The sequence below is a fragment of the Juglans regia genome, chromosome 10 (genome assembly GCF_001411555.2).
Source record: "Juglans regia cultivar Chandler chromosome 10, Walnut 2.0, whole genome shotgun sequence".
Lineage (NCBI taxonomy): Eukaryota > Viridiplantae > Streptophyta > Magnoliopsida > Fagales > Juglandaceae > Juglans > Juglans regia.
In genome coordinates this window covers 36,360,748-36,386,786 of record NC_049910.1, presented here as the reverse complement: position 1 = coordinate 36,386,786, position 26,039 = coordinate 36,360,748, and the positions used below count along the sequence as shown (strand labels likewise).

Below are 26,039 nucleotides of genomic sequence, written 5' to 3'. Positions count from 1 at the left end.
ATGATGAGTAAAAAAAATTAATTAATTTAAAAAGAATAAAATAAAATTAATTAAAATAAATATGATAAATAACAAAACTCTATTTATAATGGTCTTTTTTTCCTCTCAAGCTAACCAATTTCCATACGGAAGGTCATTGCTTGATTTCAACTGGGACATCATAGCATTACGTCAGAATCAATATAGACAGCCCTCAGCACTACAAACAGGATCCAAATTTTCATGTCAATTTATGAGTGGTCGGTCTCACTTATTTTCTTTTTCCAAATAATTCCATTGCATTAATAATACCTATTATCTTAGAAAAATACTACTTTCTCCACTTAATTTACTTTTTTATTTTGACATCTCATATATTTTAATTTTTTTTATTTAATAGTTAAGGAATAAATTATTAATGTATTAATATATTTTTTAAAAAAATTTAAAACAATAAATAAATAAATAAATAATTTTGACCTAGCGGTAACTTGCAACGGGCTACTCTAAGCGACAGAGTAGCATCACTCATTATCTTATCCAATTTTCTTTTTTTAACTTTTACGTTAGATATAAATTTAAGGTATGTGTATTTTATATATATATTTTTTAAAATACATCTATTACAAAATATGAATATTTTCATATGCATATTTTTATTTTAAAAAAATAATATTAAGTATAAGTTTTAGATGTGCAAGTCTTGAACAGTCTTTTTATAAAAAAATTGATTTTTTTTATATTTTTTAATATGAGATGTATTATTTTATTAATAATATATACGAAAATTGTATATTTAAAATTTATACAAATAGAAGAAAAAAAAATTTATACAAATACTTTCAAAACACTGGCACAAAACTTGGACGTCCTTAACCTTTACAAATAATTCTCTATAAAAAATAAAAAAATATTTCAGAAATAAATAGATCTTTCAGGCAGCCCACGTAATCCATCCCAGGGATAAGCACCGAATACGTACTTTTATCCTAGTCAGCAGTGCAATGCCCATCTGTCCTACGTGTCAAACCCCTTCGGACGTACATACCCTCCAAATTATATGAGCTACCCAATTTACCCTCACCTAGCTCTTTCCCACTTTCACGGTCAGTCCTTTTCCTTCCTTTTAGCTGACCGCCGGCCTCTCTCTCTGTCTCTCTCTGTCTTTGGAGCCCGAGAGAGATGTATGGAGAGGGATTTGTGTGAGTCCAGTCAGTGAGTGAAGGAGTCCATTCTTCTCACATCTGGTGATTTTTCTTGGAATTTTCTTGTTGGATTATCCATCCGCCAAAGCTTTGATCGCTGAAACGGCGTCCTTGAGAGGGAGAGGGATGCTAGGGGGCCCTGGGCCTGGGACCGTGGTGGACGTCGGAGGTATCGCGAGCCGATTCTGGATCAAGGTCCGGACCCACTCCGTCTTCGTTCTCTACACGCCCTTCTTCGTTTGCTTGGCCTCTGGTCACCTTGACTCCGATGCTTTCCGCCGTTGCATCTCTCAGGACGTCCATTTCCTCAAAGCCTTCGCTCAGGCGTAATCTTCCTCATCTTTGCGATCACATGACTTTTACGTAGCTTCAATTCCCAATCTGAGGACTATTCGATTGTATTTGCAGGTACGAAATGGCTGAGGATTGCGCGGACGATGATGACGACAAGAGCGGAATTCGCGACTTGAGGAAACGGGTGGTGCAGAGGATCAAAACGCACGATGCTCTTGTCCGAGTACGCTTTACTTTACCAAATCAATAACCTTTTTTTTTCCTCTCTATTTTCTTTTCTTTCTTTTTTGCTTTTCTTTTTACGTTGATTTTATGATCTCACTGTTGTTTATTCTCGTCATTTTTAAATTTGGTTCGTATGTAATCAGTTTTTAGGCAAGACCTTTTTATTAGGTTCTGTTTGGCTCCCGAGAAAACCGATCCAACAAAAGGAAACTAATTATCCAAGCTAAAGCTTCTTCTTTTTTCTTTTGTCACCTAAGATCAAGTACCTGATTTGCTCCCGAGAAAACCGATCCAAAAGAAGCAAACTAATTGCCATGACTAAACAACCTTTTCTTCTTCTTATCCTCCTCCTTTTTGCCTCTCCACTTGATCAGATTGAGAAACAAAAAGTTGGAGGATAAGTTAAGCATCGGAGATTTACCGATCCTTCTCATACTTGTTTAACTAAGCAAATCTTGGACTTGTTCCTTATGCATTTCTGACTATAATATTCTGCCGTTCATGCGTGTTTCCTGTTCCTCAGTATTTACTCTCTTGCTTTCTCTTTCCCAGGGTTTTAGTGAACCATCAATTGGCCTATATTAATTTCACATTCGGAAAGATTCTCTTTTAATATTTATAAACTCATGTAAACATAAAATGTGTCTTGGATGGTGTGTGAAATATAACACTATGATCTTTTAATTTATGCGTGATGATGATCACTACAAGAGCTTTGATTATGACTATTATCTTCATTGCCAGCATCCTTACATATGAGTGAGTTACAGTATCATCATTATATTTATCTTCGGACAAATAAAAAGAATCACTGCCATATGAAATGAATTAGTATGGCAACTGACTTCTATTTCTAGCTGTCCGTTGTGAACTACTCCATTAATGGAAGGGTTATTTTGGCATTGATCTGTCAGATTGACTGTTTCTTGCTATTTACCATGAACTAAATTTTTATTCTTTTATTTCATTGCCATGGTGATGGAATCAGTGGGAGCAAGTTATGTTCATGTTAGTGAGGTTAGTTTTTTGTTGATTAGCTAATGTCCACAGGTACCATAAGCATCTGTCTGCGCCTACCGTCTACATTTCTACTACCCCTTCTCCTCTCCTTACTTTTTTCTTTCACCTTTGTAATATGGGAATTGAGTGGGCTTGTTTTTCTTGTAGGCTGGTTACTACTAGGTTTGTGAAATGCTGAACACCATTCTTTTATTGGAACGCTTCTTTGTTACCTATATTTTGTATTCACATTGGCTATCATATTCAGTATGATTAGTCAAAGGATTACCATTGCAGGAATGGGGCTTTGAACTCCCAGATGAGAGCATTTCAAACAATGCAACAGTCAAATACACAGATTTCTTAATGGCAGCAGCCTCAGGGAGAGTTGAAGGAGAAAAAGTTCCTGGTAAAATTGCTACTCCCTTTGAGAGGACAAAAGTTGCTGCTTATATTCTTGGTGCTATGGCGCCTTGTATGAGACTCTATTCCTCTATAAGTAGAGAGATACAGGCTCTTCTAGTTCCAGATGATAGAAGTCACATTTACAAGAAATGGATTGACAGTTATTCTTCTCAAAATTTTGAGGTCTGTCATTGTTTTTCCTTTTTGTTCTGTATGTATTGAAGTTGCTGGGGAAATATATGTTATTACCAGACTATGATCTTCTTTCTGAATTCAGGAATTTGCTTTTCAAATTGAAGACATGCTGGATAAACTAAGCATCTCTTTGACGGGTGAAGAGCTTGAGGTCATAGAGAAACTTTATCATCAAGCTATGAAATTAGAAGCAGATTTTTTTGCTACTCAACCAATTTCTCAGCAAACCATAGTCCCTTTGGCTCGTGTGCTTGATCCTGCAGAACATAGTCTTACCATATTTTGTGACTTTGACATAGCATGCACTGCTTTTGATTCCTCTGCTATATTGGCAGAGATTGCAATCATAACAGCATCGAAGTTTGACTTGGATGGATCTGAAACCCAAATTGCTCGAATGTCATCAGCAGACTTGAGGAGCACATGGAATTTTCTTTCCACCCAGTATGCTGAAGAGTTTGAGCACTGTATGGAAAGTATCGTGGATGGCAGACAAGGTTTGATAACTGATAAGTAGGATTACTTCTTGATATATGCCTTATACTTTGAGTTTTAAAATGCTGAACATTTTCTAAAAGTTAGTCAAAGAGATTTCTTACTATGAAATTACTGGTGTGTGTCTTTCTAGTAGGAAAACTTGACTATGAAGGTCTGCGTAATGCCCTTGAACATGTTGCGGAGTTTGAAAAAAGAGCAAATACACAGGTGATTAACTCAGGAGTACTTAAAGGCTTACATTTAGAGGATATAAAACGGGCTGGTCAGCGTCTAATTCTTCAGGAAGGTTGTAGAGAGTTCTTTCAGAAGATTGTGACAAATGATACTCTGAAAACTGAATTTCATATACTTTCATACTGCTGGTGCGGTGATTTCATTAGGTCAGCTTTTTCATCAGGTATGATTTGCAAACATTTATATGAATCTTTACCGTGTAGAGATATCCTTGCGTATAACGTGTGAAGAAACACTATGTCAAAAGAACCTCAAAAGAAAATTATTGTGAAAAGTACATTTTACACCCTCAAATTATCAGAGGTTTTGCATTTTTTACCCCCAACCAAAACTGTTACATTACACCCTTCAAAGCTACTAAATGCTTACACTTTGCAACCATTCAATTCTGGTCATTAAGATTGATGAAAATAGGTGATGTGACACAATTTTGAGGTTGGAATCTTAATGGGGGTGCAAAGTGTTAGTTTTCAGAAGTTAGAGGGTGCAATGCGTTGGTTTTTGTATATGAGGTGCAAAGTGCAAAACCACTGGTAGTTTGAGGATGCAAAGTGTATTTATCCCAAAATTATTTATTGATCTTCTTGACTCGTTCTTTGATTCATTTGTATATGTGGGCTATCAATGGTAATATTTAGCTTAATGTCTTTTATCCCACATGTTCTGCAGAGCTAAGATGACCCCTGATATCTTCCTCGTTATCCTCATAGGATATCAATTCAACACCTTACATGAAATTTTCAACCCTTATACAAAGGTGCTTTGGGAATTCTCAAGTCTCCCGCAATATTAATCTGAATCTGCTGCTTGCTTTCTTGTTTACAGATTCATAATGTAAATCCACCAAATTCTAAGACTTGACCTAGCGTCTTCTGGTTAGAATCGCATTAATGAACTTGAGACCCACTCCCTTCTAAGTTATAAATATTTTATTCTCTAATAATTTCAGTTATGGGATTTCAAGTTGAACAAACTTGTCTTTCATTTGGTGGCTTATTTTGGAAGGGATGGAATTTAGGGTATGCCGGTTGCGTATTGCTTTTGACATTTTGTAGGATGAATAATCTCCTATTAATCTTGTTACAATATTGAGGATGTTGAAACGAATGTACTCTTTCTCTTCTTTTTTTTTTTTTTTTCTTTTCTCTTCTTTTTTGTATCGGCATTTTGATGATTGAGGTCCCTTTTCTATTTCACCAAGCAGGGGGTCTAGATGAATTAAAAGTACATTCAAATGAGCTTACTTATGAAGAATCTGTGACAACGGGTGACATTGTTAGGAAGGTGGAGTCTCCCATGGAAAAGCTTCAAACCTTCAATGACATCCTAAATGAGTGCAACAAAGAAGGCAGGCAGTTGACAGTATACATCGGAGGTGCGGTGGGTGACCTACTTTGCCTGCTTCAAGCAGATATAGGCATTGTGATTAGTTCAACTCCAAGCCTGAGGAGACTGGGAGATCAGTTTGGTGTTACTTTTGTCCCATTGTTCTCTGGTTTGGTGACGAAACAGAGAGAACTAGTTGAAGATGGCTCCTGTGATTGGAAAGGGCTATCTGGCATTCTTTATACAGTTTCAAGTTGGGATGAGATACATGCGTTCATTTTAGGGTCGTGAGCACCTCATTTAGTTGGGAGTGTCTTCTTATTGTTAAGACAATTTCCTAAGGGTAATTTATTACGCATTAGGATATGTATATAGTTCAAAATCAAATGGTGGCTACTTAATCCAAAGGACCACAGGTCGGCCCTTAAATCTTTTTTTTCCTTCAGGGTCTACCACCCATAAAAATACAGAAGTTTTACTAGTGGGGAAGAAAAACCGAATACTAGGTATAGTCAGACTCGAACAATCTTTGTTCATTTCATTGATTTCCTGTATTCATCTCCAGCTTGTCTTCAATATTAGTCGTTGTATGACTTTGATGTTTCAAACTTGTTCATCATGATAAAATTTAAGTGGCAACTTTCTCAGTCAGAGATCTGTCGATTTGCTCATTATCTAATTAGTTTTTGTGTCAATAGATGCTAAGCATCTATGAAAGAGAATGAGAGAGGATCTAAATTCTGAAGCTCCTGAACTGCTGATTCATTGCATATATGTGACATTTCCAAACTGGTTTGTATGCTTCCTTGTATCAAAAAACCATTACTGCTTTTTGGAACTTAGTTGGGAGATGTCAAAGGCAGTTTGATTTGCAGTTGCAGAGCTAGTCGGATGGGCGAGGCACGGCAGGTGCTGAAGGTGGAGAGGACTTTGCTCGTGGCTGCAACCTAAGTCGGCAGGCAGATTCCACTTTCTAGATACCTCAAATGTGGGTTAATTAACAGCTGAAGATGAGCTAGTTCTATTATGTTACTCCCTTGTGGTCTCAAGACAACATAGTCCATAAATCGTTTTTGAAAGAATTACTTATAAGTCAATACTTATTTATATGTCCTCACAGTAATAGGAGAGGCAAAGCCTCGGAGAAAAAGTAGAGACTATCAAATAAGAGAAATTCTATTTGCAGTCCCCACTTAGGGACTGCATGTGCAGGCCCTTTATTAAATGAGAAAAATCATCATTTCAGGAGGGATAGTTTTGTAATTTTTAAAAAAATTAAAGATAAAATTGCCTATGCTTGTATTGCAGTCCCCAAATGGGGACTGTATCTAGCATTGCTCATCAAATAATCTGGCCTTTTCCATTGCTTCATGCTCATTACAAGGGAATAACACAGATAGCCATGTCACCATCCTCTTACCAATGCTGGAATCATTCGAGGTTGGTTGAAGGCAAGGCCATTTCATACTTGTACATTACTCTCAGTTTGTGACAAAATCATTACTCTGAATCATTCGAAGTTGGTTGCAGGCATCTATCTCATTCTGCTATTACTTTCAGTTTGTGACAAAATCCTTCCCCTGAAATACATCCCTCCTACCAAACTTTAAACTAGTTAGTTACTCACCAACCCAAGTTGAAAAAGTATTCTGGCAAAATAAATCATCATTATACATAATTGATGAAGAGCACCCCAAGTTTAAACTAGTTACTCATTCCAATATCTTCCCAACCATCATTACCAATCCTGAATTCATGATCTTGAATATAAAATTATATTTTCACAATCAAATTGGATAATCATAATAAAAACTTTTATAAATTTATATATTTCTATTGATATTTTGTCCACCTGCGTACATTTTGTGTGAAATCTTCAGCTATTTAATCAAGTCCCATGGGTTACATAAATCTTGAAGGTGGAAAAAGTATCCCCAATTAAGAAAGAGTAATACTACATGTAGTCATAAAGTACACAAACGTCGTGCAGTCACTTTGAAAAAGAGTAAGATCCACTATTAAAACATTAATTTTTTTCATATTGATTCCATATTTATTCATTTTTTTTCAAAATAATTTACAAGATATTTGCACATTTATAACTACAAGTATCATTTCTCATTAAGAAATCTAATACCTCCTCTACCTCCTTATAAAGAAAAAAATCTCCTGTAGCCAGGAGGAGGAAATTAAAACAAGCCTTTTTTGGCGTGCAGAAAACTTGAAAGAAAAAAGCAAACCAAACACTCACATTTACAGCATAACCAACCAATATTTACTGAACGGTACTGCATTTTTTTGTATAACAGTAGGATATTGAAAACTAAGATATGTCAGTTGCTTCCAAAAAGCAGGGAGAGAAGAGAACTCCCTCCCAGGAGAATTGTAACAAAAACAACTGAATTGAAAAAAAAATATGTATACTGCATTATACATATTTGATGAAGAGCACCCCCAAAACAAACAGAAGAGCCGTGGATCAGCCAGCCATTTACTTTTCAAAAAGCTTTGACTATGCAGCATTTCTCTATTTTGGTATTATATCACTTTCAAGCCAAATATCATCCATTGCTAAAGTTTCGAAAACCAAGGTCTAGATGGGCTTGATCCTTTGCCCCCCATTACTTTCTTCTGACCTTGGAGCTGCATTAAGAGTTGATTTAACAGGATAGTATCAAGTTAAAGTGATACTGCATCTTCGAAATCTCAATCTTCGGTTTCATTGCAAATCTACTTACCAAGTCCATTAGCTTCAGATGCCCTCATAATTCTTAGCCTCCTCACGGAGTTGATGAACATCCTGAATGCAATTTAAAGAATGTAAGAAAAGAGTATGACAATAAGACCAGAGTGACTAATAGCAAGGCCAGAGATTAATAAATCCAAGTGAACATAAAACTTGCTAAAAGAAGACAAGTATTTGGACCATTTTTCCGCCCGATGATTTATTTATTTAGTCTCTGCATTCATTTATACCCAGTCCAATGCCCCCACATTCTCTATTCTTTCATTTGTCCAAGAATAGGATGAAACCTAGAATGTCCACACACCAAACATAGACGATAGGATATCAAGAGAGCACCTCATTGGAGCTCTCCCCACCTAGATAACCTGGAACTTTGAGACTCTGCAGCAAAAGTCTCATTATTCAGGGGTACATACCATTTTTTTGCCAAGCAGGGGGTATATACCATTGACATTATAGTAGTCTCTTCCTTGTATTTCTCAAGAGCATAACTCATGAATTCATTATATGACAATGAACTCAGGGTACCGACTGTGGCACGAAGAAATTGAATGAAAAGTAACTGGGATGAGATTAATTGTTCAGTTTTTAATCAAAATAAATACAATTTGAACATGCCATCGATGAAACTAATGCCTGCAAGTAATTTGCACTCCTATCTTGCATGTTTTTATTAACCAACTCAATTTCATGAGTTAAAACTAGTTATTGTCACATTGCCTAACCACTACCTGCATCTAGGCAATGCCAAGGTGACAAAAGTAACAAATTAAATACTTGTGGGGCATAACAAAATCACGTTATTGAGAACCCTATCCTCAAGAAGGTGATTTCTTAGGCCAAGTAATCAAATGAAACATATTACACGTACCCCCAAGGAACATCTCCAACAAGCATCCAGTCTCCCTCTTTATCTTCATATGTGAGCACAAACCCTGATGATCCATCCAGCAATTTTGATGGTCTTGTTGCTTCAACCATCATGTCATGTTCCTCTCCACCTGATCCTAAACACAGATTAACCACTCAGAAAGATCAAACAAACAATAAAGAAGGATTTCCTGTAATGAAATAATCTCTTAGATTTCAAATTTAGCTTCAATTTTTACTTCAAAATTTAGAGAACTTTTGATTTTTCCTACATGAAATCTAAAACTTACTGGAAAAGTTTTGGCAATGGGTCACAAACATTAGGAATTTGTACTGATCGGGGGCAAAAACTGAAGCCAAAAGAGTTAAAAGTGTAGCTCAAAACGTTGGCTCGTATAATATCTGACAAGTTAATTTAGCACACGATCCCTTATATTTATTCTCAAGAATATAACCATTGAACATAGATCTAAAACTATCCATTTGGATCTAAATTTTCATTTTTTAGTCAGATCCCCTGTTAGCTGAGACACAATGACACCAAAGCTAATAGAGATCAGCAGAGACATAGCTTTTGAAACCATATAATCAATCCTTGAAGTTCAAAATACAAGGTATATGGAGCACTCACGTCTTGAGTTCATTATCGTACTTGATGTCGCAAACATATCTTCCAGTTTTTGCGCCAAGGTTTCATAGCATCTGTGTGAGCTCAGATCCACCTTCCTTCCTATAGGAATTCCATCCATATTCACCTTCACAAACAGAGAACTTCTTAATTGTCCCTTTTCTTTAGCATTAACGCAGGCACTGCTAGTTCCCTTTCCAACTGCGGGATTACTGTTTCTACTTTTTACAATCAGAGAGTTGAATACTTCAGTGGCTGGTAGTTTTGCTTGGTTGACCAAGCTATTCATTCTATATGCTCTTATTGGCGGCCATCCAACAACCTGACTGCTTTAAAAATATAATAACAGTCCCATCAGTGAAGAAAACAAAACTAAGATAAATAGGTTGCTGAAATGCAATCACCAAAACTAATAAGATGTAGCACAAATAGAAAGATCCAGAGTTTAAAAAAAAAAAAAAAAAACCAATACAGCGAGAATAACCGAAAAATAAACTGTTTTATACATGGAAAGATTTTCTTGCTTCTTAAAGACAAGTGATTAGAACCAATAAAAAAAATGATTAGATCCCAAAAAGTGACTTAAAGAAACTAATGGGCCTTATGGAAATAGGCATGATACTGCCAAAAATCTACAGCACAAGGAATAATCTTAAATTATAAAAAATTTGACTCAAAATTTCAGATGTTACCAGATAAGTTTTCAAATGGGGTGGACTGCTTCTAACAGCATCACGATCACATTTATAATCTTTTTACCGTGACCAGCAAAACTTTAAGTTCAGCTCCATTATTGTTTCTAAGAAATATATAAAATGCAACAACTCCAGCCAGGACAATGATGCTGGAAAATTCTACACCATTGGTCTAAAAGCTAACTTCTGTGGACGGTGCTGACAGGCAGGGCCCTCCCCCACTCCCCCCCAAAAAAAAGGGACAAGTTTTGAAATTGTACGTCCACGCTCATCTTGTATGGTTTCAACAATTGCATCAAATGCAATGAAAAAATCAAACTGGGTATTAAATAAGACCTCAGATCATATGTTTATTTGTCAACAAATCAATTTGGAACAATATGGGAATCCTTATAATGAGAGGTAATTTTAGATGATTCTTACTCCAAGTTGTTTTAGGTTAAAATTGGGGATTAACTATTTGCCGGATTGCTCAATTTTTTATTCTGATAAATAGAAATCATGGGTCTTCGAAAAGACAAGGGTAAAGCAGTGTACAAAACCCCAAGGTTGCCATAACCTAAATCTTAGGATATAGGCGATATAGGCACAGCAAAGACTCTCAAGTGACCAAAATGACAGAACCTAAAATGTGCCAGTTGACACATTTTTGTCAATTAAGGTCTATTAATATAATCAACCTGTAATGCAAATGGAAGCAGATGTAAAGATAGTTAGGAGACGAGTGAAAAGGGAATGAGAACTTTTGGAGCTTCCTCTCGGATAGATTCCCAAACAGGACGTATGGGGTAACTAGAATTGCATATAAAATCTCAGATAAGCGAACTCGGTTGTGTATGTGAATAAAACCCCAAAATAAAGGCAGGCAAAAAAAAAGGCACATATGTTCATGAGAATCAGATCCCCCAAATCCAATAAAAAAAATCAGAAATCACGAAATTAATCGGTGATTTAAACAAAGTCAGAAAAGAAGATTGGAGAAAAAACACAGTACAGATCCAGGTCATGAAATGACAAGCAGAGTAATTTAACTTGATTAAAAGCACATAAAGTACATATCTTGAAACCACAAAATAATAGAACAATTCATTAAATAAACACAACTCAGAATACATTTAGCAGAAAGCAAAGAAACTAAAGGAAACAATAAAAATACTAAGCCTAAGTAATCTGGGTTAGAAAAAAGGGCAAAAAAAAAGCATATGCTATAATCCTAAAATCCTACTACCTGGCACCATTAGCAGCAGCAACAGAATCAGCACTTCTCTTTGTCCCAGCTACATTAGCTCTGCTCAAAGAAGAAGAAGAGGACGACGATGATGAGGATGAAGATGAAGAAACTGAAGCTGAAGCTGAAGAACCCACGTAAGGAAAATCCTTGGCCGTCAAAATCCGAGCATATTGACCACCCCTTAGACTTTGTTGGGCCTTGCAAGCACCCATACCAACACCAAGACTCAATCCAAGACCCAGCTCAAGCTCAGACTCATCCAGGCAAGAAGATGAATCCTCAGAGGACAAGACCAGGTTGTCCTCATTTGACACCGTGGACATCGACGCACCACTTGTACTAGATCCTCCTCCTCCAGATACCGCTCCAACACCACCACCAACAACACCCTGCATTGAAAAATCTTTGTAGCTTGTAGAAGCTCCCAGACAGACCCAGAAGAGATTTTTAAAGAATAAGAACAAGACCGAGGCAGATGATAGAGAAGGGGACAGGGGGTTTAAGAGAGGCTTAAATATTGAAGGGGCCAAGAAAAGGAAAAGGGAAAGGAAGGGAGACAACTAGAGAAAATAAGAGAACCGTCAGGGCTGTGTTTGGTGGGTATTGGGAAAGGAAGGAAGCAAAGGATGGAAGAAAAAGGTAGGGTTGGTGTGGTGGGGGAGGCAGTGATGGTGATGGTGACGGAGGAAAAGGATGTGCTTGGGAGGTAAGAGTAGTGATTGCAGTGTGGCCCACCTGTCTGGTTTATGCGCCCCCATCAACGAATCTTTAGCATCCAACCCCAACCAAAAAATAAAAATCTTACTTCTGGAAAGAATTCTTTTAACAATTTCTTTCTTGGAGGTATTTCTCTTTGAATTTCTATCCTTAAACTATAAAAAATAAATCTTTGAACCCAATCATCGACATAATTTTTTTTTTCAGAGAAAAAAAAAACGTGCAATATTCCTAACAAAACTTAATTTTTTCATTTTTTGTTTTGCATTGATAGGAACAATACCATGACAAACAATCTGATGTTTTCTATTACTGAATGAAACATGAGTGGTCACCATATTCTTTTTTTCTTTACCATATTAGCTTTAGAAAAGAAAGGGAAAAAAAAAAGTGACCCTCAGATAAACCATCATGAATAAGGTTTCTGGGTCGACCTTCTGTACCTTTTTTGGTGGGGTTGGGAGCTTGAAGTAAGCTGGAAAATGGTAGAAACTACAATTTCATTTGATGTTACACCATCTATAGGTCTTTGATCGAACTTTCAAAAAAATAACCACGTCAAATTAACATAAGATAGTAAGAATAAAATACTAGTATAATATATATTATACTAAGTGTTACTCTTTTGGGTTGGTTTAGGATCAATTTTAATTGATTGGGTATTAAAAATATTTCAAATATTCTCATAATATTTTATTATTATTTATTATTTTTTTATTTTTTTATTATTATAATTTATAAAATATTTAAAAATATCTCACTACTTAAATACAACTGATTAGATCTCAATTTGTCCGTCCCTAAATCAGATGTTGAGGATACTCTACACTGTAAATATTATTTATTTATTTATATATACGACATCACATAATAATCAAATCCTTTGAACTTAGAAAAATAAGAAGAAGAAAGATAACAGACAAAATAGTCTCTCTCGTTAGAAAAATGCGTAGGGGAAAACAAAAACACAAAACTGACCAAATATTTATTAATCAAGAAAACTCGCGAGTTGAGTTTTTGTCGGGTCGGACAATTCCCAATTAATCCCCATCGACCCAAAAAAAGTCATCTTCACGATCATATCGCCCGAAATTATTATCCTACGGAGTAGGACCCACGACCTAGGTGCTCCCAACGACAGTCCGACAAGGTGGGGGACCACACATCAAAACGTCGAAGTGATGACCACTTGGGCCCCATGTTTGGTGAAATCGCGAATTGTGACACGTGGGGGACCACGGACCACTTGATTTTATTACAGACAGCTCAACGAACGATCGGAATACGTTAGGCGGCCTTCCCAAGTCCGCATTTCAATAAAAAGAAGATTTTGAGATCCGGAGTTCCTGTCCGACCGCGGCACGCCACGTGGCTAAACTCGAGATCGTCGGGCACGGCGCTGTCTTGCTGGAAGGAGACAGAGTCCACCGTTGCCCTCACACGTGTGTGCGTGAGGGCCCCACAAAAAAGGTTGATTTCTGTACAGGCTGTTTATATGTTTCCCCGCCCACCGGTCACTGTTCTTCTGACACCTTGACAGTTCACGGGAAACCTCTACTTTTTTTAATTTATTTACTGTTTTTTTTTTTTTTTTGTTGGCGTTCGAGTCATGTAGTAAATTTGATTGACCATTTCTTTTACGTTTTAAGAGCATTTCCATCTGATTTTTTAAATTTTTTCTTAAATTTTAGTTAAAAAAGACACTTTCTATAATTTTATCCTAAATTTTATTTATTTTTAAAAAATATTCTACATCACATTCCCTATCCTTTCTCTATTCTATTAAAATAATATTCTTCTATTATTTCTTTATTACTTTTTTCTCTCACTTCCATTTTCAAACTTCACTACTTAATATTTTTTCTTATGTTTTGAACTATTATTATAGTGAATATTTTAAATAAAAATTTAAATTATTTTTTAAGGGTTTAATAATATTTTTAAAATTATTATTTTTATATTTTAGTAATTATTTAAATTATTTTTAAAAATATTATTTAAAAGTATAATAAATATGAGTATAAGAGAAAATGTAGTTAATTGAAAAAAGAATTTATTTTATTTATTTGAATAAAATATTAATAAAAAATGATTTAGGGGATGAATAGGGAACTATTGTTCATTTCCTAAATCAAAATCCTAAAATAGGGAATGGGATGGGAGGGGGTTTTTGAGCTTTTTCCTATAATTTTCTCTATAATTTAGAAATAATAGTATTTTAGGCATCCGGATGGGGATGCTCTAACAACTTCCAAAACATAACAAGGCTGATTTGCTTTCAAATAATAAAATTTAAAATTTTGAAAATTTTAAAAATCTTTCATTTTATTATTATAAGTTTTTCAAATTTTTATACAAAATAAAATAAATAATTTAACTTTTTTAAATCTTAAAACAAAAATAATATTAAAAATATATTCTAATAATATTTTATTCAACTTTTTAATTTTAATATCAACTCATCTCATCTCATATCATTTATGAAAACAAACAAAATGTAAATTGATACGAAATACCATTAAGAATCCATTTAGAGAGATTCACTTCGACACTTTTGGGCCGATTTGGATATAAGAATTGTTTTCTCACATCTCATCTCATCAATGTTTTAAATTTTTTTACAAAATATAATAAATAATTTAATTTTTTCAAATCTCAAAATAATAATAATATTAAAAAATAATATTTTAACAATATTTTATTCAATTTTCAACTATACTCACTATCCAAATAGCACTTTAATAATTAATAGTCTTTTCACAACTTACGTCTCATTAGGACTGGAAGGGATGTTCTCACTCTTCACTGGCTAGGCTTGACTCAACTCCAAAAGGCCCAATAGCCCAACCAATCAAGATAAGAAAGAGGCCTAGGACCGACGCAAGAAAAAGTTCAACGTGGAAAGACGGAACAAACAATCACTCTAACACGACTCTCCACACATAAACAGCAACAGAACCATGCCACATTAAAGGATCAGATATAGAACGCAAGCTAGGACCCTGGCGGGAGCCTTTGTCGCTAACAAAGTGCACAGATGATGGGCGCACTCACTAACATGTCACAAAAGACATGACTTTGAAGAACCACACCGCATTAAAGCTAATGGCATGGTACCCATTACAGAGAGGACGGGCACCACTGACGCAAGAATCGAGAGTCCCACCTAAGCAAAAAGCATATAAGAAAGCATATCATAAAAGACCAAAGCCTTTATCACTTCAGCCAACTCCAGGGGTTAACTAATTATATTTTATCATTGGTTTAGACTTTAGAGCATATGACAAGACAAAGAAAGAGAAAAAATTTGACCTCTCATTTCTTTTAAGTTCCATTACATTCCCAACTGATCTCAGACAAAAATTTCGCAAAACTTATTTCATTCACATATCAAGTATGGAGGTTCCCTCTGTTTGATTTACCAACGTTCAAATGGTGGAAAGTTGTGCAAGCGCAAAAGTTAAACAAGTAAACATGTTACCATATTAAAAATTATCAGACTTTCATTTCTGCTCTGGATTCTGTGACTTTTGAAATTGAGGCTTGCACTCGGCGCATGCTTTACAAGCTGGGGGAGTGAAGTCAGATAGACTAATCCGTAATGTTTGATGCTTCTCGTCATTTCCAGGAACATGGAGAAGAGCATCCATGATTAGAATGTCCCAATCACGAGGCAGAAGAGATGATAACCAGGAGTCATCTGTTAAAGAAACATGATGACTGTTAATAAAGTCTAAAAAATAATGAAACTCAAGTGATATAACTGACTGAAATGCAGAAGAGTTGCAGAACCAGAAATTCGACTTGGGGGGGGTGACATCGATGCTTGCAAAATTGGTGAATGTATATTTTATACACTTTGTTGTTTATTATTATAAAAAATACATTATAGACATAATTTCGTTTCCTATTCCTTTAATTTATAACAAACGCTTTATATTGTACTCAATAATTGATCATATTAAAATTCTTAATTAAAATAAAATAAGAAATCACACTGTATTTTTTTCACTTTATCGCCGTCTCCATCACGTCAAAGAAATGAAAGCTATGCACCTATCTTTACCAACTACTGATTCTAGTGCAGGTCCACACCTATGAAGCCAAAGGGTGCTCCTACCTTAGCTTTACCCAAGCTAGAGGTGGCTCAAACGCTTCAACCAAATCATGTATTTTTCATTAAGTAAACAATTGTTTGAAGGAACTTAGGAGAGGAGAGGATATGCAAACGTTTAAAGGTTTAAAATAGATGCTTTAATTTTTTTTAAAATGAAAGACTTTTGAGTTTAATAAAAGAAATATATATATATATATATATGAACACATACATATTTATATATTCTACTTTAGCAACCAGGTTTGGGTATTTTTTTAACTCCAAGTGTTGTCAAAAGATAGTTTTGTCTTTCTCTCTCCTCCCCTATTTTCTCTCTGCACACTTTTTCATTTTTTTTTTTTCGTTAGTTGGCTGGTGATGTTGCTCATGGGAGCTTGAGTGCAAGTATGGGAAGGGATATGGGTATGTTGAATGCTGTCACTATTGATCTTAAGACACTTGAGGTAGTAAGAAAGGGATGATGAGTGCACATTACTGAAAGGGGGTGAAAGTTGGTGAAGAACATTCGCTTGGAGTTAGCCACGGCATGGTGGTTCACAAAAGCATTGGAGGATTGCTTGAAGGTGGGGAGAAGGGAGTTTTATACAGCCCACCGAGAAGGAGACATGGGCTTCATAGCACAAAGGTGTTCTAACACCCAAGGGGTGTTCATGGCTTTGATGGAATACAAATAGGGGGGTCGGCAAAATTGTATTATCATTCCTGAAGGTAGAGATAGGAAGGGGTGGAGGAAACTGGTGGAGGTTTTGAGGGAGGTTGGCAGAGAAGGCCGTTATGCTAGGTCGGCACTATCAACGACGACGGCAGCTCAACCTTCGGCGAGGTCGTAGAAGGAGGCTTTGCACAAACCAAGAACAAACTGTGCTAGAGGACCTATTGCTAGCCTTGGCATGCGTGATGTTGCCGTCTTTGTAGAGGCCCAGTGTAGAAGGGGTGGTGGCAGGGGAGACATTTGCCTTAAAAAGGAAACTATACTTCGGGCTCTATCAGAGATGCAAGCTCAAATTGTTGAGATGCAGAGCAACATATTTGGACTGATACGGTATGTAGAGGAGGATAAAAGGGAGGGGTTGATACGGTGCATTAGTGGAGGATAGAGGGTTGGGGTCGAAAAGGGGCTTTGAGGGAGTAACGGGAGTGGGGGCGGGCTTGGGCCAAGGGGACGGAACTATTGGAGGGTTGTATAGGGGGATGGGCTCGATGGAGGGTCAGAGGATTGGGCTTGCGGGAGGGCCGGGCTTGGTGGAAGGCCTGAAAAGGGTATGGAAGCCTAAGGTCCGAAATGGATGTATCGGCGTATCGAGAGGCATCATATGACGGTGCCAACCCACACGACAATGCCACCACTCGCACAGAAATTGTCGTAGGTCCTTGGGGAGTCATTTAGTGGCGTGTCAGAGCCGGTGTCATCACCAAAGTAGGAAGAGGGAGAAACTAGCAACCTGATCGTGTCTGTGGTGGCTTCTCAAGCCCCGGAAATGGAAGAGGGGGAAATTATGAGGAATTATGCAGGAGGTGAAGGGGTGGTAAACGTCGGTGAAAAGAGTCTTGCACAGTGTGAGTCACAGATCACGCTGGCGAGTCCTGGGCAACCACAGAATACGTCGACGAGTGTTGGGCTGTCACAGAACATGCCGATGGAGGGAGAGGAGTTGCTTGTTTCTAAAGATATGGTAGTTCTAGAGAGTGGGAAGGAGATGGAGAAGGGGGAGGTGGAAGGGGAAGAATCTTTGATCCTGTTTAAGCCTTCTGAACCAGAAGGTGAGGAGCCTGCAGGGGAGGACCCCTCTCCGATAAGAATTATGCCTCCTCTACCTACTGATTTGGTAATGAAAAGGTGGAGGAACTACAGAGTTGTGGGGGATTTTGTGTGTGAGGGATATGCAAATCAGTTTAGGGCATTGTTAATAGCCATTGAGGCAGACCATTACCAACAGGGAGCAGGGCCAAAAAGAAGCAGAGAGCTGAAGCGGCTAGATTGGTCTATTAATTATGATGACAAGGAGGGGAGTGTAAGTCGTGGTAGGAATAAGGGGAGGGCTGGAATGGTTGATAAATGAAGCCCAAAATTCTGATATGGAATGTAAGCGGGTTGAATGAGATCAACAAACGCCTCTGAATAAGATCTTTGTTAAGACAATGGAAGATGCACATTATTTGTTTACAGGAAACGAAATTGAAGCTTATTACAAGAAGAACCATATGGAATATTTGGAGTTGCCAGTATGTAGGATAGTCATACTTACCTTCGAAGGGGGCTTCGGGTGGTATTTTGGTTATGTGAGACAAGAGGGTGGTGGAGAACATTGATGAATTTGTGGGAGAATACTCAGTGAGGTGTTCTTTTAAAAATTTTGTAGATGGTTTTGTATGGGCCTTTGTTGGGATGTATGGACCTAATTTAGATTGTGAAAGACGGTTGCTTTGGGATGAGCTAGCAGGTTTATGTTCTTGGTGGAAGGTTCCTTGGTGTATTGATGGAGATTTTAATGTGACAAGATTTCTCAACGAAAGATCGGGGGAGGGGCGACAAAATAAAGCAATGGTGGAATTCTCAGATCTAATTTTTGAGTTAGAACTCATGGACCTTCCTCTTATGGGAGGTAATTATACTTGGTCTAATAACCAAGTTTGGTCACGGCTGGACAAATTCCTTATATCTCCTTCACGGGAAATGCAATTTCCAGATTTATGTCAGAAAAGACTTCCTCGGGTATGCTCTGAACACTTTCCCATAATGTTAGATTGTGGAAGAATTCCAGGGGGTAGAAGACCTTTTAAATTTGAGAATATGTAATTAAAAACAGAGGGGTTTGTGGAATTGGTTAGACAATGGTGGAATTCATATCAACTAGAGGGCACTCCGAGCAAAGTATTGGCTAGAAAATTTAATGCTTTGAAAGTGGATTTAAAGACATGGAATGAACAGAATTTTGGTAATGTAATATTACAAAAAAAGAATCTCCTACAAGAATTACAAAGCTTGGAGGGTGTTGAAGAGGAGAATGAACGCAAAGGTCAATTAGTATCCGAGTTTAACTGATAAAAAAATAAAAAAAGTATCCGAGTTAAAAAGAATGATATAAATGGAGGAGATCTTGTGGCTTAAAGAGGGGGATAAATGTACACAGTTTTTCCATCAAGTTGCAAACTCACATAGGAGGTTTAATGTCATAGAGTCCATAACTATAGATGGAGTTTTATCCTCAGATCAAGCAGTAATTAAATATCATGTTGCTGGACATTTCGAACAATTGTTGACAGAATCTTATGCATGGAGACCAAAAGTTGATGGTCCAGTTTTTGAGGCTATTGATCAAAACAGTATGACTTGGTTGGAAAGACCATTTGAAGAGGAAGAGATACGACTAGTCGTTAGAAAAATGAACAAGGATAAAACGCAGGGCCCGGACGATTTTACTATGGCATTTTTTCAGACTTGTTGGGAGGTGGTGGGAGGGGATGTTATGCAGGTTTTTCAGGAATTTTTCTCGTTTGGAAAATTCGAGAAAAGTTTAAATGCTAATTTTATTGCACTTGTCTCTAAAAAGGTTAGTACAATAGAGATGCAAGATTTTAGACCTATTAGTCTTGTGGGTAGCTTGTACAAGATAATTTCCAAGGTACTTGCTAATGGTATGAGCATAGTAATGGATAACACTATTTCTAAGTCTCAAAATGCTTTTGTAAGAGGTAGACAAATATTGGATTTGGTTCTTATAGCCAATGAGTGCTTGGACAGCAGTCTTAAGTCGGGTGTACCGGGTATTCTATGTAAACTGGACATGGAGAAGGCCTATGACCACGTCAACTAGAATTTTCTGTTTTATTTGTTAAGTAGATGTGGATTTGGAGAAAGATGGAAGGGGTGGATGATGCATTGTGTGTCAACGGCTCGTTTCTCGATTTTGGTAAATGGTGATCCTGTGGGTTTCTTTAATAGTTCGCGGAGGCTACGGCAAGGTGATCCACTAAAAACACTTTTATTTGTCCTTGTGATGGAGGCTCTTAGTAGAATGGTGTCGGCTGCCGTAGAGGGGGGGTTTTTTTCAGGATTTTCAACCGGGGCTTCTAGCCATGGCTCCATCACTATTTCTCACCTCTTGTTTACAAATGATACGTTGCTGTTTTGTGAGGATAATGCAGGACATATTCAATCTTTGAAGGCTATCTTACTTTGTTTTGAAGCGGTATCCGGGTTAAAGATAAATCTTGCTAAAACGGAGATGGTTGCGGTGGGTAAGATAAGAAATATTAGAAGGTTGGCAAGCATATTGGGATGTGTGGTCTCCTCGTTGCCGTTGAAGTATCTTGGTCTCCCGTTGGGTGCAACTTTTAAAGCTAAGGCAATTTGGGAGGAGGTGTTAGAGAAACTAGAGTGTAGACTGGTCAGGTGAAAAAGGTTGTACTTATCGAAAGAGGGGAGGATCACACTTATTAAGAGCACTCTATCTAACATTCCCACATATTTCTTGTCTTTATTTGCTCTTCCGGCATGCATTGCATCTAGAATTAAGAAACTCCAACGTGATTTTTTGTGGAGTGGATTAGGGTATGAGGTTAAATTTCATCTAGTTGGATGGGATAAAGTGTGTACCCCTTTGAGAGATGGTGGGTTGGGGGTCCGCAAGGTTCTTTAATCAGGCTCTATTAGGAAAATGGTTGTAGCGATATAATCATGAGAATGAAGTCTTATGGAAAGGGGTGATTTATGCCAAGTATGAGAGTGCAAGGGGGGCTGGTGTTCTAATGAGGGGAGAGGGGCTTATGGTGTTGGGTTGTGGAAGTACATAAGGCAAGGGTGGGGGAGCTTTCTCGAGTAATATTAGGCTGTGTTTGGGGGAGGGCAGCATAATCAACTTTTGGAATGATGTGTGGGTGAGAGATATGGCTCTTAAGGGTGCTTATCCTAATATTTTCAGAATTGCAAGAGAAAAAGAAGTTATGGTGGCTGATGTGAGGGCAGTTAGACATGGTTCACAGGAGTGGAACATCAACCTCACTAGGGAGGCACAAGATTGGGAAGTGAGGGATCAGGTGGATTTTTTCAGCTTGCTATATAACATCACTGTTGCGGTTCCAGCTGAAGAAACGATGGAACGGAGGCCTTCTAAGAAAAGGAAATTCTCGGTACACACTTTCTATGACGTCCTTACAGCTCAAGCTAGGCCCAATTTTCTTTGGAAGAACATATGGAGGAGTAAAACACCTCCCAAGACTGCGTTCTTTGTTTGGACAGCAGCCTTAGGGAAAATACTAATCATGGATAACTTAAGAAGGCGTGGACTTATAATTACATACTGGTGCTGTATGTGCAGAAATCTTGGGAAAACAGTAGATCATTTACTCTTACATTGTGATTTTGCAAGAGACATATGGAATTATTTCTTCAGTAGATTGGGAGTAGCATGGGTGATGCCGGGAAGGGTGGTGGAACTACTAGCTAGCTGGAGAGGGATCACAGCGACACCACAGATTGTAGTTGTGTGGAAGATGGCACCTATTTGTATTTTCTGGTGTATTTGGAGTGAAAGAAATGATAGCTTTTTTTAGGATCATGAATGCTCCTCGGAGGAGTTTAGGAGTTTTTTTTTGGAAGACTTTATTTATGTGGGCCATTGCTTTAGAGTTAAACAGTCTCAGCTTCCATGATTTTCTTGTAACAATTTCTAGTTCTTAATTTGGTGTACTCATGACTCATGTATACCTCTGGTGTACTTTGGCTATGCCTATCTTTATCAATACAATTACTTCTTACTTATCAAAAAAAACAACTCATATCTTCAAGTTTTTTAATTTTAGGAGGTATATTTTGGGATTTTTTATGCATGTACACTCATTTTTATATTTTGGAGGCAGAATTTTTGGACTTTAAGAAAATATAGAAACTGTTTTTTATACTTTTAAGAAGTCTCAAGAATTTTAGATGGGGTTAGAAGAAGATTTTTCTTATTTTTGAAAGATTTCAAAAAGTTTCCAAATTTTTTAGAATCAATATTATTTTTTACCAAATTTTATTTGAATTTGGTAGTTCTGCCAATGAAAGTGAACACAAGTTAAATTAACTGTAGATCATCATCATCACAATAATCCAAACAAAGCTTTTTGTTTTACCAACTTTTCCTAACCAATGCAGAAAATGTCAGAAGGATGATAAGTGACATCTCGCTCGACTCAAGGTGCTTACGAAGATTATGGTTTTGGATGTGAGAGCAGGAAATGTATGTGAAAGAGTTTGAAGATGGAACAAAAGAGAACTAAAAATATAAACATTGTGTTGAAGTGGAGTACAAACCTCCATTACGGACTGCCTTCAACTGGAAAATTCCCGAGCCTTGTGGTCCAGACACAGGAAATGTACAAGACACAGAATGCCTCTTATGAGCTACTGCAAGTGATGCACTGTACCATGGACCCTTTTCAATAGGTTCCCCAATGGCGTCTATGACTGCCTGGTTCTTACTGGCTTTCTCCAAGGCCTTGCTGCAAAATATTTTAGGCAAATCTTGATTCAATTCAATTTTCTTATGTCAATCTTCATTTTCTTCTCAGCACCGAAAACATTGAAGAGGGAGACAGAATAAGGATCAAGAGAAAACATTGTCTGGCAGAAAGTATAGATATATTGGAATGTGCATCAACTGAAGTAACTATGTTCGCATTAAACAAGAAGACATAATAAATAACATATATAGATATAGTTCAACTCGGCTAAACCCAAAAATAATATATCTAAATCTAAAATGGGGTAAACTTCATGTACCTTTTTTCAGTAAATAGGGGTAATCATAAGCATCCTTTCTGCCATTCTGCCATACAGAAGATCATGCTCTCCCATACCTTCTTGTTTATCATATCCTCTTTTAAGAATTTTACCCACGTTATTCCTCTACCCATTTTCACAACAACTTGAATTGGATAACCTTTTTTTCTCAAAGGTGCATTCATCAGTCTCCACTACACATGGTTGATTGAAGGATGACTACTTCGATTTCAATAAGAGGGTGTTACATTCTACATGCATTGAATAAAAAACATTTAAACGTGTAAATGCAAAAGAACTAGGGTTTGGTATTGATGAGTCTGATATTAGTACTCTGATTAACCTGAGGAGTAAAGAACTTTCTTAACTATATTGCTTACTTTTTTCTTCAGTGATTAAACTTCGTAAGATATCTTTTCTTTTCTTTTCTGATAAGTATTAGGTATATTGTACCTGAAACTCAATGATGAATATGCCACCACCATCTTTCAAAGTGTTTCAGCATTTTAAAGTGCTCAAAACTAAGGATGACTAAATTATAATAACAATATATTCTCTTATTACCAAGAGAAAATCTCATCATCACATCAACTAAAACAATGGGTACACCTTCCAGTGGAGAATGATTGGTAAGTCTTCATCATTTTATTCAATTTCGAGTCACTTCTTACCGTGAAATGCTATATTCAAAATCAGTTGTCAACTCTCTGTTTAGAGATTAAGGGGAGGAGTAGTGATGACAGATAATTAAGAGAAATCTGTTATCTTTTAAGATACCTTTAAACTTTGATTTCAACAAAGAATAGAAAACTTCAATGATATGTATATTCACTACCTACTTAATACGATTCATGAGGCTTAATCTGGTGGTATACCTACTCAATATATATAATTATCTATAAGTAATTAAGGACTAAAAGTGTTTTTGTCATGTCTGTCTAGTCTTCAATTTGAAAAACCAATCAACTGATTGCAGGCACTCAATAGACAGCATAAGTCTCTCTATCTCTCTCTTTTTTAGATGACGGGGGAACCACCCCACGGTAGAGCCCTTAGGACTCACCCATGGAACGTAAAAGACAGCATAAGTCTCTTAGTTTGTATATGCCAACTTCACAGTTCACACTCTTTTGTAACCCAATAAATTAAAATGCTTAAAAGTTCTATACGAAATGGGTTTATTTTTCCAACAATGAGCATTCCATTAGAACTTCCAACTGAGCCATGAACAGTAAATAACAAGCCATGATGTGACTTTACAAACAGATCCACCAACGAATGTGGTGTACTGACAAATAGTTTATTCTAACAATTTAACACTAAAAATGAATACATTCAAGCACCAGCATCTCTTGCCTAGAAGCTCATGAATACTTATATGCACACACCTGGCTACCAGTAAAGTCTCATGCATACAGAATCCATGGCTGAGTTATTGACCAAGATTGTCCAAACGTTCCTCACACAACTTGGGTATTTTACAATGGGAAGCTTATAAAGCTGGCGAAAACAATAGCAGAAACAAGAATGAAAGATCTTGATATGAGCCCTCCCATAGCCATGGCACCTAATTGGTATCCTGTAAACCCAAATCAGATGGGATCCTACGAGTGAGAGCAGTTTAAACTAGCATCATCATAAGTCTTAACAATCTGAGTCACATACTCTACACTTTATGACAATGTTCTAAAACTTTATTCCAAGTTCAAAGGATGTCCAACTGATGGATGCAATTAACATACCCAGAAAAAAGGTTAACTGGTTGGTTTAAAACAGTTACAATGAAAGCAAAATTGGCCAATATCTCTATCCTCATGCAGCCATGGTTTGGAGAGGGGGATTGAAGATTATTGACAGAAGAATAAACAAAAAATTCATGAATAGTAATCTTTTTTTCTGGGCTTCGGATCTCTAAACTTTTTAGCAGAAACAAATCATTCGCATTAGAAACATTTTACCTAAAATACCTACTGAAACCATGACAACTTTCATGTTACCCATTTAATTGAAGAAAAGTCCTACTGTATTATACACTAGAACACAACTGAATACAAGGCCACATACCTGCTACAGCTACGATAAATAGCAAGGTCGTCAAGAGCACTCAGAGCGACACCACCTGTTACAGTAAACAAAACAAAAGACACCGCCTTTCGAGCCAATGACTTGCTGTTATCTTCATAGGTGGGCTTTGCAGAGCTGCAGCAGAAAGTCGGATTGGTAATATATCATGAGTTTCAAATTCCATAACCAAATAATTGAATTAATGTGAAATCTGGAATTAATTGTGTACCCAGAAAGCTGCGACGTTGGGGAACTTTTGAACAGGGAGATTAGTCTTCTCCCTAACATTTCCCACCTTTGAGCTGATAGCTCGCTCTCTCCAAACCCTTCCTCTGACCAAAGATGGGTTTTTGCAGGTTGTTTGCTTTCGCTTCATATGGATGCCGTATGCTAGGCGGGAAAGCAATCCCACAGCCAAACGTGGCTCAACCCGGTTCAGTGAATCGTTGGACGAGCTACAGCCTACGACATCCTTTCAAACCATTTGAATGTCGTTTTTTAGGCTTTAGAAATTAAATAACATTTTTTTATGGTTTGATTGACAGATTGTGGTGCCACACAAAGAGTTCGTTGTTCTGGAATGGCTGATGGAGAAAATCACTGTGATTTATTTAAAATATTTAATTATAGAAACCTGCAATATAGATGGATAATGTAAATTTTCATCTTTATCTCATCACCCAAATATGTCCTTACTCATTTAGTTAAAAAAAAAAAAAAAAACGTTTCTATTCATTGAAGAGGTATTTTATAAAGTAGGGTAGATTTTGTGCCAAACTCTTGGTTGCACTCACTTTAAAATGGCATGAGTTACGTCTCATACATCTCATTCTAAAATTTCATCTCTT

The 26,039-nt window shown here is 36.9% G+C and overlaps 3 protein-coding genes across 7 annotated transcripts; 1 reads left to right on the top strand and 2 right to left on the bottom strand.

The window, feature by feature from the left end:
* Positions 1-1,101: 1,101 nt before the first annotated feature.
* Positions 1,102-6,011, top strand: LOC108981228 (bifunctional TH2 protein, mitochondrial-like). Of its 2 annotated transcripts, none has more exons than XM_018952340.2 (6): positions 1,102-1,510; positions 1,593-1,701; positions 3,000-3,290; positions 3,385-3,799; positions 3,934-4,197; positions 5,239-6,011. In XM_018952340.2, exons 1-6 carry the CDS (start codon positions 1,311-1,313, stop codon positions 5,649-5,651), a joined length of 1,692 nt encoding a protein of 563 aa, XP_018807885.2. In that variant the 5' UTR covers positions 1,102-1,310; the 3' UTR covers positions 5,652-6,011. The 2 variants fall into 2 exon arrangements, with proteins under 2 accessions (XP_018807885.2, XP_018807884.2); XM_018952339.2 differs by having other exon boundaries at positions 3,931-4,197.
* A 1,601-nt stretch (positions 6,012-7,612) lies between these two features.
* LOC108981227 (auxin-responsive protein IAA11-like) lies at positions 7,613-12,295 on the bottom strand. Of its 4 annotated transcripts, none has more exons than XM_018952335.2 (5): positions 11,528-12,295; positions 9,608-9,933; positions 8,978-9,113; positions 8,099-8,160; positions 7,613-8,003 (listed from the first exon to the last, which is right to left on the bottom strand). In XM_018952335.2, the coding sequence occupies exons 1-5, from the start codon at positions 11,923-11,925 to the stop codon at positions 7,954-7,956; spliced, it is 972 nt and encodes a 323-aa protein (XP_018807880.1). In that variant the 5' UTR covers positions 11,926-12,295; the 3' UTR covers positions 7,613-7,953. The 4 variants fall into 4 exon arrangements, with proteins under 4 accessions (XP_018807880.1, XP_018807881.1, XP_018807882.1 ...); XM_018952336.2 differs by having other exon boundaries at positions 9,608-9,930; positions 11,528-12,262; XM_018952337.2 differs by having other exon boundaries at positions 8,978-9,107; positions 11,528-12,246.
* Positions 12,296-15,544: 3,249 nt separating this feature from the next.
* On the bottom strand, positions 15,545-25,755 carry LOC108981223. Its single transcript, XM_018952331.2, has 4 exons — positions 25,421-25,755; positions 25,192-25,326; positions 22,660-22,847; positions 15,545-15,947 (listed from the first exon to the last, which is right to left on the bottom strand). The coding sequence occupies exons 1-4, from the start codon at positions 25,477-25,479 to the stop codon at positions 15,751-15,753; spliced, it is 579 nt and encodes a 192-aa protein (XP_018807876.2). The 5' UTR covers positions 25,480-25,755; the 3' UTR covers positions 15,545-15,750.
* Between the last annotated feature and the right edge of the window lie 284 nt (positions 25,756-26,039).

Bases quoted from the DNA above. Each gene is read 5' to 3' on its own strand.
- LOC108981228 (XM_018952339.2), top strand. From the start codon at position 1,311: ATGCTAGGGGGCCCTGGGCCTGGGACCGTGGTGGACGTCGGAGGTATC. The intron at 1,511-1,592 runs GTAATCTTCCTC...TTGTATTTGCAG, and splicing joins CTCAAAGCCTTCGCTCAGGC to GTACGAAATGGCTGAGGATT. The intron at 3,291-3,384 runs GTCTGTCATTGT...TTCTGAATTCAG, and splicing joins ATTCTTCTCAAAATTTTGAG to GAATTTGCTTTTCAAATTGA.
- LOC108981227 (XM_018952335.2), bottom strand. From the start codon at position 11,925: ATGCAGGGTGTTGTTGGTGGTGGTGTTGGAGCGGTATCTGGAGGAGGA. The intron at 9,934-11,527 runs GTAGTAGGATTT...ATATTTTTAAAG, and splicing joins GCTGCTGCTAATGGTGCCAG to CAGTCAGGTTGTTGGATGGC. The intron at 8,004-8,098 runs GTAAGTAGATTT...CTCTTAATGCAG, and splicing joins ATCTGAAGCTAATGGACTTG to CTCCAAGGTCAGAAGAAAGT.
- LOC108981223 (XM_018952331.2), bottom strand. From the start codon at position 25,479: ATGTTAGGGAGAAGACTAATCTCCCTGTTCAAAAGTTCCCCAACGTCG. The intron at 22,848-25,191 runs GTATGTGGCCTT...AATATTTTGCAG, and splicing joins ATTTATCGTAGCTGTAGCAG to CAAGGCCTTGGAGAAAGCCA. The intron at 15,948-22,659 runs GTTTGTACTCCA...TTTCTTTAACAG, and splicing joins GAAGGCAGTCCGTAATGGAG to ATGACTCCTGGTTATCATCT.